Here is a 15,433-nt window from a genome sequence, read left to right on the forward strand (position 1 = left end):
AGAAATTTAATAGATATAGAATATGCAGAATAAAATAAAATTTATTAATTATACGAAGAGAAAAAAATCGACATACCTTTAGGACATACGTTTAGCGGGAAAAATGACAGGAGCTCGTGCTGATTATGTATTGTGAATTTGAGGAGTATAATGGGAGCACAAATGGTAATAAAATATAATATTAAAATAAATATAACATAATAATAAAATAAATATAATAAAATATATAAATAAATAAAATAAAATAAAATAACAAAATGAGAAATGAGAAAATTCTCAAATTTCTCCACTTTCTCCAATTTGTATAGAACTTGCCCAATATGTGTGTGATTTTAAGATCCACAAAATGCCACTATTTATAGGCAAAGGGGCAAGTAGGATGTGGACTTACATGGATACCAAGCATGAATAATTACAACGATAATATGAAAAGTGACACATACTTTTGGGATACTAAGCAATGGACATCTATTTATTATTATAATATTCATAATACTTTTTATTTTCTTCGTTTATTTATTCAACCATTATTACCACATATATTATGTGATAATATACACATACAATTATATATAATTTTTCATGTGGTTACATAAGTTTATTATCATAATAATATGTTTACTAGTTAGACAATAGTACAAATATATTCGATTTTAGGTGGAGCTCGAGGTGGCCTTCTTGCTAGCACTTCTTGTTGATGTTGTTGTAGCTCTAGCAACTGTACCTGCAAATCAGTGAGTCTTTGAATATCATTCCCATATTGTTTTTGCATCTCTTGATATTTCTCTTCCGCTTTACGCCTTGCTTCTCTTTCTTCTTCTATTTGCTTCTCAAGTGTGCGTTTTATTTCTTCCGCCTTGTCCTCAAACTTGTTAGCAAGAAACAAGCTATGTGTAAATGCTTGTCCTCCATTTTGGTCCATCACTTCTTTCACTAAATCTAAAAGCTTATTCACTTGTTCACTTTTCTTGCTTCCACTGCTGGTTTTGTTGTCAAAAAGTACATACCGTCCCTTGCAAGTGGCTAGGATATCCTTTAAGGCCACAGGACAGTCAAGCAAGTAATCGTCGAAGGTGCCGCCTTCATCGTCGTCATCATCGTCATCGAATTCGTCGCCTCCAGTGAAGACTACAATAGCATAATTTACAATCGTAGATCCGAATAAATTTTGCAAGGTTTTGAGGGTAGCTTCTTCTTCTTGAGTGAATCGGTTTTTCGCTGAGAAAACCAACAGAACAGCATGAATGCCTTCCCTTACTAATTCCAAACATTTCACTATTTCCCTCGTGACGTGTTCTGTTCCGTGGGATAAGTCGAATAGACCTATACAATTTTTTCCAATGCATGCATTAGATCGAGAGCTGATCAATGTCAATAAGATTTTGTTATTCTAATTTTTTTGTTTGTTTGTTTAGGTCTTGCTTTATGATGTTTTTTCCGTTTTTTATTTTGAAAAATGTGTTTGTTTCCCACATTTTCTTTACCTTGGTTTCATTTTTATTAAATGAACATTTTATCTATTAATTCGACTTAGAATTTAGAAAAATTTTCACAGATAAGCTTCTATTACCGATAGACACAGATACACTTCTATCAACCTCTATCAAAGAAGATCAAATTTCGCTATTTTGTGTAAATAGTTTCTTTTATTTTCTATTAGTTAATTAAAAAAATACTCCTACCATTAATATGGTGATCAACTTGTTTGAGGTTTTCTTAAGTTCGAAAATAACCAATTTTAAAACAAATTATATAGATATACTCTTTTCATATAGATACTCTCATACTTCTCTTAATTTTCCAAGTCTTAGCTTACACCAATTTTCTCAACAACCAAAATAAAAACCAAAATTTTAAGTTAAAACACAAAATTTCACAAAATATCAAAATCAAAATCTCCTCTCAAATAAACCAAAAGAATAAATAGTTAAATAAAAATAGTATTTGTCTATTAATACACATACAACTACTATCGTACAATTTGGTTAAAATATGCAAATCTTAAAATCATGTGGTGCTTTATTTATTATCTTTCTTCTTATTATAGTTTATATACCTTAATTAAAGTGTGCAATTTTATTTATTTATTTATTTTAGATAAACAAGTGTCAAATAGTTAACAAAAAGGAGAGTAATAGTGTATTGAAAAAGAGAGGAAAAAAAAATAGAGACGCGGGACAGTATTAACCATTTCTGTTCATATAACAGAAAGGGTATTTTTTCTTAAATTTTTTTTTTTTTTAGTTTAAGGGTATTTTTGAAACTTTTTAATGTTCAAGGGTATTTTGGAATAAAACTTTAAAGCTTTCCATCCAAACTAACGGCTTGGGAATTTTTGAACTAATTTTAGAAATTTAAGGGCAGTTCTTTTTAACTTTTGAAATTTCAAAGGCATTTTAGATACAAAGTGTAAAGTTCAGGAATATATATTTTTTTTTTATAATTTAGCCAATTATTTAAGCAACGACTAAAAGATAAAAATAAAATTTTATGAAAGTACATAGATCATAATAATAAAACTTAGAATTTATGTGTAAAAAAACAATTTAAAAGCACCAAATAAATCAAACTTTGAAAATATATTTAAGTCATGTTATTCTCAAATATAGGAAAGTGAACCAATTTGTTTACAAATATAGCAAATATCACTCTATCAATGATAGACATTGATTGATGATAATAGTCTATCACTTATACATAGTGATCGATGATAATAGTCTATAAATGTCAGTCATTGATAGAAGTGAAATTTTGTTATATTTGGAATATTTAAAAATGAGAGAAAAAGATTTGTGATAAAATAATTGAGCTGGCTACACAAAGATAAATGCGTAATGCATTGAATGAATACTTATTAATAAATTACTTATTTCTTACCGGGAGTGTCTATGACATTTATTACTTGTCCATCTGACCGTTCGCATGTTTTCATCTCGGAAGTACTTGTAATGCCCGCAGAACTTCTCTTTGACTCGAATAACTTCTTTCCAATAATACTATTTCCAGTTGCACTTTTTCCATTTCCAGTACGACCCATTAACACCATAGTTAGGGGATAAAGGTCTGCCATTTAAATTAATATTTAAAATGAACAACCCAAGATAAACTTCAAAACCTAAATTGGATGATGTTGCAGTAAATAAAATATAATGTTCTCCTTTTTATACAACCATAAAACTTACTTGTCACGGTCGCTTTTATGACTAAATTGAAATGCGCCAAACCTAAATTATGTAAGTATAAATTCTAAGCTTAGGCAAGGGAAAAGGTAAATAGAGTAAATTGGATATGTAATTAATGAATCTCTCTAAAGAAAAGGGAAAAGAAAGGAATCCTCCGCGGTACAATATAGAACAAATAGGATTCAAATCACAAAAGGGGTTCTTCTAGGTTATTACATAATTGCTAAATTAGTTATTATAGTTTTGGATTGTAATAATGTGTTTGAAATGGAAACAATTTTAATCTATAGTCGCTGAATTGGTTATTGTAGTATTTATATTATAATAAAATTTTTGGACTGGAGACTATTTTAATATGGATTATAATAGTTTCTATCTAGGATGTAGATTATTTTAGTCCAAATAACAAAGATGAGAGAGAAGGCTTATAAAAATATGGTAGACAATAATAGCTTTTAATAATTTATATGTTATATAAATGAAAACGTTATTTATTATAATGGGAGATTCAAACATTGTATGGACTATTTCACCTACAAGTTGGAGGCTTGAATGCCCCTAAATTGTTCCTTATAAATTATTATCTCAAAAGAGAAAAAATATATCTTCCCTCAATATATATGTATATTTGATCTCTCTTTTTCTTTTTAAATAAAAGAGTATCCAAATTGAGAAATAATAATATTTGGGGAAAATATAAGAAATATCATAAACTCCTAATCTATACTATAAAAAATATCATAAACTTTTGATATTCCCTTTTACCCATGTTAAATGATGGTCAGAGGTTCATCTTCAATAATTTGACTTTTAAATAATTAAATAAACCTCTTCCCCTAATTTTGAGCATCACACGTAAAAAAAAATCAAAATTTGATCTATTTTTCTTGAGAATCGTGAAAAGAAAAAAAAATCTATACTATCTAAAAGGGGCTATACGGGAGAAACTATTTTGCCCCTTTTAGATGATGGTCATCGGTTATGTATGGTAATTTGACTTTTAAATCATTTAAGCCTCGTTTGGTAACTATTTCATTCTTTTTTTAAAAAAAAAATTAACATATTTTTTCCTCATTTCATACAATAATTTGCATCTTTATCAAATACAATGTTGAATTCTTAGCCAAGTTTCAAAAATAAAAATAAAATTTTAAAAGCTACTTTAGTTTTCAAATTTTGGTTTGGTTTTTTAAACCATTGATGAATATGAGATAACGAAGGAAGAAATTTGGAGGTGAACATAATGTCTATAGACTTAATTTTTAAAAACAAAATAAAAAAACTAAATAGTTATCCAACAAAACCCTAATAAACTTATTCCCCTAATTTTGAGCATCACAGGTAAAAACAAAAAACAAAAAAACAAAAAACCAAAATTTTACACTATTTTTCATTGAGAATCACCAAAAGAATAAAAGAAAATCAAAATTTGATGCTTTTGGCATTTACACGATAAAAGATACCAGTTTTATGCCTATTTTTGTAGAATCATCTATACTTATCTAAAAGGGCTATGGTGGAGAAAAACTTTTTGATTTTCAGTTTTGCCCATTTCAAATAATATTAATAGGGTCATTTTTAATAATTTGATATTTAGTAGAGCCTATGTCTGAAGAATTACTTATTTATATCCCTGTTGATGATGTTATGGTAGTTGGTAATGTATATAGAGATTGTATGTTAGAGGTTGATGGTGTAGCCATGATAATTGACTTGATTCCCTTAGAACTTTAGGAGTTTGATATTATTATGGGAATGGTTTTGCTGTCTAAATATCATGCCTCTATCTACTACACTATAGGAAGGAAGTTTTATTTAGGAAACAAGGTGGAGCTGAGGAGAGATTCTTCCTACTTGTTTAATATCTCATGTAGGCTATAGAAAGCTGTTGAGTAAAGAATGTATTATTGGGGTTGATGTCCTAAATTTCGTGAGCTTTGTAATTTGTAATTTTTTTTACACGAATTATTTATTAATGAAATAAGAAGTTATTTTATTCAACACTAATAAACTAAGATCAAAGGTTATTTTATGTAACTCAAACATGTATGTGGTTGACATACAAGTAGATCATGTTTAAGTAATAATCTAAATGGTCTGTAGTATATGGATAAGGTTGGGTACCTTATCCTGGTGACACTATGGATACAACCCACTTTGTAATTTTTACAATAGTTATAATGTATTAAAATGATTTGATCCTAATCATTGATGTGGAATGAGTGGGGGATCAATGGTACTTGAAGAGTTAGTTGTAATTATAGGGCTAAAATAATAATTTTATCCAACTACAGTTACAAGCAATTCGTGAAGGGTCGACTTATCATTGATTGGTTATATCAATGAACACAGAAAGATATCTACCGTGCGAAGACTGTAGTCGTGGGTCATTAATGGAATGCCTATAGTTATCCCATATGTGTCGATCATTGTATTATATGTATAGGTGCTCAAATTAATAGAAGCTACTTTCTTCTTGTTGGTAATCTCACATTTCATTGAGTTACTTGATGACCACTTCTTGAAGAAACTTTCAGCCTTCTGAAACTCACTGACCTTCTTATACAATTGAACAATAATTCCCATGGTAACCTCATTAGATTCCATTCCTGGTTCATTCATCCTCTCAAGCCAAACCAACGCTTATTCTTTAAACCCACCTTTGCTATAAACATCAATCAATGTTTCATAAGTCAAATTTATCGGTTTAATCTCCTTTTTATTCATTTCCCCCACATCCTTTTTCACCACAACTCTTTTATAACCCAAATGACGATTTTGTTCCTCCATTTCACTTGGTTTTTCCAATCGAGTTTCATGACGATGACCACCATTATCATTATGATTAGTGAATTTTTGAACTCGACCCACCTTCTTTAAGACTGTGTTAAGCGATTCAAGAATCCAACAGTGTTTTGGCTTGTTAGAAATGTGAACGAGATTATGAGGAGGAGAAAGTGAGGCTCCTACGATGGGTGGCCTAAGGGTGGAACCTAGTCCATGAAAGCTGTATGTGAAACCCCGACCCTAATCTATGTAACTTGAGTTAAAACTTAAGTGGCTAAGTAACTTAAAAGGAATTTTAAGAAGAGGAGAACGCCTTAAGTATTTAAAAGTAAATCTTAAGGACTGAACTGGAAGTGGTAAGTAATAAAAATTTGAGTGAATGTTGGAGCATGCGGCCAACCATTGAGACTAACTAAAGCCTTGAGGGACGCATGAGAAATGGCTAGGTGGACATAAGGGTATGTCGTACACCAAGTTTGTAGAGGTTATGAGGGGTTAGGTGTTGAAGCCAAGGACGACCATGCGTTAAGCTTGTGAGGACACATGCATGGGGATGGCAAACAAGTGCGGGAGCAAGTAACAAGGAGGACCATCGAGGGATGGGACAGACGCAAACAAGAATGCACGCAATCGTGGGCACTATGCGTTGAAGTGTTGTGCGTGCAGACGATTATGTAGTTACATGCGGTGCTAAACGATGTGCTAGACGATAGCACTACATGATAAATGATGGCGCTACACGATAGGCGATGGCACTGCATGATAAGTATGAGCGCTAAACGATGGGCTTGAACGCTAGACGATAGACGCAAGTGCTAAACGATAGGTGTTAAACACAAGTGCTAGACGATGGTGCTACACGATAAGCGGACGCGCTAGACGATAGGCGTGATGCGTTAGACGATGGGGTCAGTACTATGCGATGAGCGACATATCGTCAGGTGATAAGCGACAGCGGGAGATCACTAGACGATGGGGCATAAGAGCTATACGATTGGGCTGCGACAGGGCTGGATGATGTGTGACAGCGAGAGATTACTAGACGATGAGCACAAAAGCTACACAATGAGCTAAGCCATGGTGGGCGCATAGTGAAGTGTCCATGCGTTAAGGGGTCTAGTGGTACCTAAGGCTTGCAAGGTCAGATTGCATTAGTCTTGAGCAAGAGACTAAGGGTGTTGGCATGCAATAAGGGCATATAGGCATTAGTCATGAAGTATGTGTTAGCAAGATGCTAGGCAATGTTAAGACAAACCATGAGGTGTTGAGTTGAGACCTAGCTTGACCTAAAGGTTGGTATGCATTGGTGATATGCTATGTGCCAAGGACATCCGAGGGTGTGTAGGCGCATAGGAAAAGGCTAGAGCAAGCGGTATGCATTGGAAGATTATGATGGTCATGGGCCTAGTTGAGCACATGTGCCAAGGGTAAGCTATGCGAGAGAAGAAAGGTATGCGGCCAAGAAAGGACTTGTGATGCCTTGAGGGTTTGTATGGCATATGTGATGTGTTGATAATAGAGCTATAGGTTGATAATGGCTAAAGCTGTGTGGCCTAGCAAGCATGCAACCAAGTTAAGGGGTGTATGTGTTGATGAAGGAGAACTTAGAGAGCAAGTCGGAAGTACCAGCTCATCCAGACATGTGACGAACTAGAGAAGTCGGAGATCTCATGCAATTGAGGTGGACTGCTGAGGAGGCATGCAAGGAAGGACCTATGCGTTGGCTAAGGGAAAAGAAGACACTTCAATGTCGTTATGGCAAGGAGTTGCGTTGGCAATAGGAAGAGAGAACAACTGGTCATGTAGCCAAGCAGGAGGTGTCGAGTTGGGGGGGACTTTGGATGCTTATAAATAAAAGGCTTGGGACGAATAACTCTCACAACTCACTCGGGAAATTTGAGTGAAATCAGAGCAAAAATACTCAGAGAGAAGAGTAGTGAAGGTTACCAGGCTACCATTGCATTTAGAGTGTTGTAGAAGAGGGAACTTGCATTAGTGGCAAAGTGGTCCTGTTGAACGTATAGGCTGTAGCCCAGCAGCCTTGTCACGCGTTCCCGTCAACCAAGCTCGCACGCCATGCTAGACGCATCACTGGACAGACGAACGCCAGCACAAGCGCACGCCTGTGCATGCCACATCACCCACGCGATAAGTCAGGCACACACCTAGACGACCAATGCTGCCTGTGCAAGAGCGACCACCCAGTGTGAGCCCCTGCCCACCTGCACGCACAGGCGCGTCCACCTACTGGCCAACGCCTCCCAACTTGTTAAAATAACCTTTAAGAAGCTATTTTGGAATAGCGCAGCCTATTTTTTGGGTTATTTTAAGTGGGTAAGCTGGTTATTATGATTTTCAAGATTATTTGTGAATAAATTAAGATTATTGAAGAAATAATAAATTAATTGAAATTCTTGGAAAAAGGAAGAATCTAAAGAATAGGACAAGGAGCTACCTAAAAGAATTCCTAAAGAACATAACAGGAGGATCTATGAGTGGTTATTCTATTGCTTGTATGATTGATTTCTATATATATGTATGATTATATATATATATATATAGGTTATATTTGAAATATTGGCATGATCGGGAAATGTGTTTTGTCTGGATTTGATTGTTGTTGTGTTGTTGTCATAATACATGTGTAATTGTATTGGGAACTAGATTTGTACCCGAGATATTGTTAGCATGCTTTGTGGACGCTTGGCTGGGATTGCCAGGGTATCTGGCTGGAATTGTCAGCGTACCCAACATGTCTAACAGAAAATGTCAACATGTGCACATTCGACGGGTTATAAGGTGTTGAGATTGATTTCACGTCGGTCATTGTGGGTTATTCATGGAGAATATTCGGGGTTGGGATTAGATGATCATGCCAGGGATATTCAGCTGACAGGCTGGGGAGGTTACATTTTCTATTATGTGATTCATGTTTGTCTCTGGAATTGTTTTCCCCAAAAATGAATTTCTAAAGTCAAATTTGATTTCTTATAAAGGCACCACTCACTGGCCTTATAGCTCACGTTTCTTTCCCCTCCCCAGGTTGCAGAAGCAGATCATTTGGAAAAGCCACCTAAGGTCTGAATTAATATTATCTCATGGGGCGGGACTCAGATCATGTTAATTGGAAGTCATTAGGATAGTTAGGCAGTTGATATCACAAAAGAAGATGCTTAATTATTTATAATCATTAATGAGTTATAATAACCTAGCTTTTAAATTGATGAAGTTGGGTAGTTGATATCACAAAAGAAGATGCTTGAGGTTGGAGAGATGACGATGCGAGTAGGCACCAGGCACGTCATTTTGAATGATGTTTATGTAGTTCCCTAGTTAAAGCGAAACTTAATTTTTGTAAAGTATCTAATACAATGTAGAAATAGTCTTCACTTTGAATTGAACAAAGTGTTTATTCTAAAAGATGATGTTGAGATTTATTCAGTAAAACTGGAAAACAATTTGTATGTGCTAAAGTCATTAGCAACAAAATCCCTCCATAATATAGAGATGTTTAAAATTGTGTAACTCAAAATAAACGATTAAATGTTTATCCAAAAGAAAATGTCCATCTTTGACACCTTCGATTAGAGCACATCAATCTCAAAAGAATTGAAAGATTGGTGAAGAATGGACTTTTAAGCGAGTTAAAGGAAAATTCTTTACCTGTGTATGAGTCATGCCTTGAGGGCAAGATGACTAAAAGATCTTTTATTGGAAAAGGTTATCGAGCCAAAGAGCCTTTAGAGTTAGTTCATTCAAACCTTTGTGGTCCCATGAATGTGCGACGCAGGTGAGGCTGTGAGTATTTCATCACTTTTACTGATGATTACTCTCGATATGGGTATGTTTATTTGATACAACAGAAGTCTGAATCCTTTGAAAAGTTCAGAGAGTTCAAGGCCACAGTTGAAAACGCATTGGATAGACGTTTTAAAACACTTCGATCGGATCGGGGTGGAGAGTTTTTGGATTATGAGTTCCAGAACTATATGATAGTATATGGAATCATTTCCCAACTCTCAGCGTCGTGTACACCTCAGTAGAATAGTGTAGCAGAGAGGAGAAACAGAAACTTGTTAGACATGGTTCAGTCGATGATGAGTTACGCTTCCTTACCCGACTTGTTTTGGGGTTTTGCAGTGGAGACTGCAGCTTATATCCTCAACTGTGTTCCTTCCAAGAGTGTTGTGAGAACACCTTTGGATTTGTGGAACGGGCGTAAAGCTAGTTTGTGTCACTTCCGCATATGAGGTTGCCCAGCACATGTTCTTGAGGCTAATCCAAAGAAACTGGAACCACGTTCGAGGTTATACCTCTTTGTAGGCTATCTGAAAGGTACACTAGGGGGTTAATTTTATGATCCTAAGGAAAACATAGTGTTTATGTCAACGAATGCTAACTTCCTTGAGAAGGATCATATAAGGGAGCATAGTCCACGTTATAAGATCATGTTGCGTGAACTTTCCAATGAAAGTACTAAAACATCAACAATAGTTGTTGAAGGGCCTGCTCCGTCAATAAGAGTTGTTGATGGAAGTTCATCTGGTAGGTCAGAACCACCTCAAGGGTTGAGGGAACCTCTACATAGTAGGATGGTTGCGAACCTCTACGTAGTTCATCTGGTAGGTTGAGGATTCGTTGTCTTATTAGAAGGCATGGAGGATGTTGATCGGGATGAATGGGTCAAAGCCATGGATCTCGGGATGGAGTCGATATACTTCAATTCAGTATGGGATCTTGTAGATCAACCTGATGGGGTAAAACCTATAGGTTGTAAATAGATCTACAAGAGAAAACAGGGTGCTGATGGGAAGGTGCAAACCTTCAAAGCTAGACTTGTGGCAAAGGGTTATACCCAGGTGGAAGGAGTCGACTGTGAGGGGACTTTCTTGCCTGTTGCCATGTTGAAGTCTATCTGCATCCTCCTATCTACTGCCTCATATTATAACTATGAGATATGGCAAATGGACGTCAAGACTGCCTTTCTGAATGGTAATCTTGAGAAGACCATTTATAAGGTGCAACTCAAGGGATTCATAGCCCAAAGTCAAGAGCAAAAGGTTTGCAAACTGAATCAGTCCATTTATGGGCTAAAACAGGCGTCTCGATCTTGGAACATTTGGTTTGATATTGCGATCAAATTGTATGGCTTTGACCAAAATGTTGATGCGCCTTATGTCTACAAGAAAATCATTAACAGTTCAGTAGTTTTTCTAGTGTTGTATGTAGACAATATCCTACTCATTGGAAATGATGTAGGTCTACTAACATCAGTTAAGAACTGGCTAGCGACCCAATTCCAAATGAAAGATTTGGGAGAGGCTCAGTTTGTTCTTGGTATTCAGATCTTTCAGGATTGGAAGAACAAAGTACTAGCGCTATCTCAGGCATCGTACATTGACAAGATGTTGCTCAAGTACTCGATGCAGAACTCTAAAAAGGGCCTACTGCCTTTTAGGCATGGAGTTACATTGTCTAAGGAAATGTGTCCCAAGACACCTCAAGAGGTTAAGCAGATGAGACGGGTCCCCTATGCATCTGCCAATTTTAGTTTGATGTATATGATGTTGTGTATTAGACTGGACATCTGCTAAGTTGTGGGATTGTCAATAGATATCAGTCTAATTCAGGACAAGGTCACTAGATCGCCATCAAGAACAGGCTCAGGAAGATCCTGACTGATCTGGATGTTGTTCTAGACATATCTAGGCCCACACCCTTTATTGTGATAATAGTGTTGCGAGGACATGCAGAAATGCATGTCATCTTAGGTCTTTTTCTTAGAATTATGAAGGTCGTTAAGCAGAATATGCGTCAATCATGATAGGAATTCACGAGAAAATGAGCTTGCGTCGATCAGCATGTTGAATCTCAGCTAACCCATTATTTTGCATTATTATGCATTCAATGTTCTATTTTTGTAGCTAAAACAAGAAATGGACGCAAATGCGGAAACCAGACCACCGTATACTGAGAAACTCTCCATCGTAAAGGAAAATGCATCGATCAAAACATGGATGTTGTGGTAATCAGCCGTATGTGTCCATCACATGGGAGTTGCGCTCGTCAAGCGATTGCGGTCATCGTGTAGAGTTGCGGTATTAAGCGAATGCGGTCATTGAATGATTGCGGCTCCGCGATAACGCATACAAATGGGATCAACGTAAGGTTGGTGGAATGAACGCATCAATGCATCTACCTTAAGAAAATCAAAACCTGATGTTGACATTTCACCTACCATGCTGTTAGCGGCAGAGGTTCAGAAAAGGACTAACACGTCGAATGTCAGACTCAGAGCAGTCCATTAATGCTGTCAGCGATCCAAGCTCTATAAATAGAAGTCGATGAGTAGAAATTCAACTTATCCGAGGATTTTCCCCGTGATCCAGACAAAATGTGTGAGAAGACGCTTGAGAGTTCTTCACCTCCTTCATCCATTCTGAGTGACGATCGGAGCCTTCGACCGGAGCTAGATCTTGAGAGAGTCAGCTCCTCAACCCATCCATGGCACCAGTGGCAGCCTTGACGCACATCCACTGGAAGTAAGTATTTTCTTCCAACCGGTCATTTCATTTCCCTTTCTTTTCTCATATTGTATTGTATGACATTTTGTGATTAAGTAATTAATGCAATTTTTTTTAATGCATCTCTCTGTCTCCTTCGACTCCATCTCCATCTTCTTTTCTTAACATCTTTACTTTCATTACAACACTTAATGGGATTGCTTGGGTATCGCATACTTAGTCATGTGGATTAGGGATATGAAGCATGTAGCAACCCACTGAGAGGTGTGCATTGTGTGAGTGTGTGAGTAACCTTATTTGCTTAGTGTGAAGCTGCGGTAACGCCTATCTATAGGCTAATGCACTGCTTGTCTATAAGTAAAGTTAGCAACAACCAACTTCCCGAGAAGGTAAGTGGTTGTTCGCATTAAGCAATGTATGCATTGGTCACTAGAGATAGGAACAATCTTAGGTCAGCAGAGTTCATGCGGTTACCTTGTCCTATGAGCACTTCATTCATCATTTAGGCATACTTGGGAGAGTAGTCTAAAACACAAATCTAAGACTCGAGAGAGCGGATTGGAACACATAGGCAAGAATGGGGAACTTAGGGATAAGCTTCATTTGCTCAGATTGGATATTGCATGCGTCTAGGAAGTAGGACAAGGGGTTATGCGGTAGCCACGCTCATGCGGCGGGAGCTAATGAGCTGGTTATAGAGGTCTAGGCAGGCATAGGCTTCTCGACAATATCGCAGATACATCGCATACGTCCTAGAGTTAGGTTCACGTGTGTGTAGCATGATTGCATGGCTTGCGTTGACTAAGGTTGCCCTTGCGGTCACTCTTAAGGGTTGCAATGAAATCATCTCCACATTTTATCTATTTTCCCATTAATTTATTTCATGCCAAGAGTTGTCGTATCTCTACCTCTCATGCATATTCTCATTGCGTTGTCTGTTAGATAGGAGTAGGAGTAGGGTTAACTTAGCATTCTCCCTTCCATTCTTTTATTTAAACTGCCGCATGCACATCACCGCATTCATTGTGCTAAAAGTCCCTGTGTTCGACCTCGGATCATCCGAGAAACTTGTGTTCGCATTATACTTGGCGTGAATGCAAGAAAACTTGTGACAGGATGCATGGTCATCGCATACATTCGTTAACGCATTATCATTCCAACGCATGACCATCGACGCATGACTATCAACGCATATCTTAGGAACATGCATCGCATACCGCGTCCATGGGATTTTAGTTGTCGAGTAAAATTGACTTCTAATTTTCCGTCACCAAGTTTTTGGCACCGTTGCCGGGGACTTAGTAGCTAAATGTGTGTTAAGTTTTGTGTCTCTGTAGGAAAACTTTTTATCTTAGGAGTATTGCAGCTTGTGCGACCAGGTTGCAAACAATATTGAAGTGTAGACGATGCACTGAAAGTCAGTATTGACCCCAAGGTAGAAGGGCAATCAGACGCAAAATAACTGAAGGTAATTCTAAGCACATGGTGGCCAACATGCGCCCAACAATTGCCGGAAGTTCCAATGGTCAAGGCAACTTGACCCAAGCAGTTGAGAGTCATCTCCTGCATGGAAGACTCCTTGCGGTGACAACACTCTTATTTTTCCAAGGACGTCTTCTACTCTATCTTTACTTTGCTTTCTTAGTATAGGTTATTTTTATTTTCATTGTCATTTTGGATATATGGCTGCTTCCTTGGTTGTGGTACGTTTGCTCTTGCAGGTGCAACAATAGGTCTCCTCGGTTCGTAGAACAACGAAAGAATTCCTCTCCTCCTTCAACGCATGGCTTCAATCGCGTGAATTCCAACGCATGAGCGCATACGTTGTTCCGCCTAATGTCTTTTCCTTTATCTTGTATGCCTTATCCTTTTGAAATTCCTTCTTTCCCGACTGCGTTGTTTTGCGATGTTTCTATGATGGTGCGTATAGTTCACTGCATCTTCCAACTAATCAATGCAAGGCGCTCTTTACTTTTATTAGCTTCTTCAAATTTTGAAAGTCTTAAGTTTCATTTTGTGCAAACCTTTGTTCAAACATTTATTATCACATTCTTGTAATTTTTTTTTTAGCTTTGCGGTGAGAACGCTGCCAACCTTTAAGTTTGGGGGTGGCAGCAGTCTCGGAGAATTGCGTTCATTATATTGAGATCATTTTAAAAAAAAATGAGGCGAGTTTTTTAGAATAACAACTCCACTGTCAATGCAATGAGGAAACCCATGTTGATAAGAGTTCAGCTGTGAAAGGCACTTACTCGAAGTTAGATTTCCGCATGACACACGTGGGGGCAAGCCAAAACGAAGGCAAGATGCCAAGATCAGCGCATTAGCGCAACTCCTCTGTCTGGCGCAAGCCAAATAAAATGAGACAAGAGTTGAGTTGAATATGGAATGCAACCGAAGTTGGATACCCGCATGACACACGTGGAGGTAAGCCAAAATGAAGGGTGTAACCAGGTTCAACGCCGCATATAATAAGCCATCGCAAAATTTTTTGAAGTATTTTGAATGAACGCATTCTCAAAAGCTATACATAAAGCTGCGGTGAATGAAGAAAAAGTTTTTGAGCAAAGGCTTGCGGATATAAACTTGGAAAAGATATTTTTGAAGAAACAGCCAAAGAGGAGGAGAGCATTGCAGTGATGGTCGGAGGTATGAGGAAATTATATTCTGAGAAGCTGGTCATCGAAAAGGAAAGCATGAAGGTGAGTTAGAATTTCTTGAGTATAATGCATGCTTAAGGAAAAACATGATTTTAAGTTTGGGGTTCTGTGGCGAACTTCAGGGAGCCTAAGAGTCATAAGTGCGGCAAACATATAGAGCAGAAGTATCATCTCATCTGCGAGATAGTGCATCGAGGGGATGTGATAGTCACGAAGATCGCTTCGGAGCACAACGTTGCCAACCCATTTATGAAAGCTCTCACAGCTAAAATTTTTTAGG

General features: G+C 37.0%; 1 protein-coding gene across 1 annotated transcript; it reads right to left on the reverse strand.

Moving 5' to 3' along the window:
* Positions 1 to 471: 471 nt before the first annotated feature.
* Positions 472 to 3,173, reverse strand: LOC120091461 (immune-associated nucleotide-binding protein 1-like). Its single transcript, XM_039049493.2, has 2 exons — positions 2,878 to 3,173; positions 472 to 1,323 (listed from the first exon to the last, which is right to left on the reverse strand). The coding sequence occupies exons 1-2, from the start codon at positions 3,068 to 3,070 to the stop codon at positions 626 to 628; spliced, it is 891 nt and encodes a 296-aa protein (XP_038905421.1). The 5' UTR covers positions 3,071 to 3,173; the 3' UTR covers positions 472 to 625.
* Between the last annotated feature and the right edge of the window lie 12,260 nt (positions 3,174 to 15,433).

This window comes from Benincasa hispida, chromosome 11 (genome assembly GCF_027475165.1).
Source record: "Benincasa hispida cultivar pf3 chromosome 11, pf3_genome.v1.1, whole genome shotgun sequence".
Taxonomy (NCBI): Eukaryota; Viridiplantae; Streptophyta; class Magnoliopsida; order Cucurbitales; family Cucurbitaceae; genus Benincasa; species Benincasa hispida.

Coding starts and splice junctions, on each gene's coding strand:
- LOC120091461 (XM_039049493.2), bottom strand. CDS start 3,070: ATGGCAGACCTTTATCCCCTAACTATGGTGTTAATGGGTCGTACTGGA. Junction 1,324..2,877: donor AAATGTCATAGACACTCCCG/GTAAGAAATAAG, acceptor AAAATTGTATAG/GTCTATTCGACTTATCCCAC.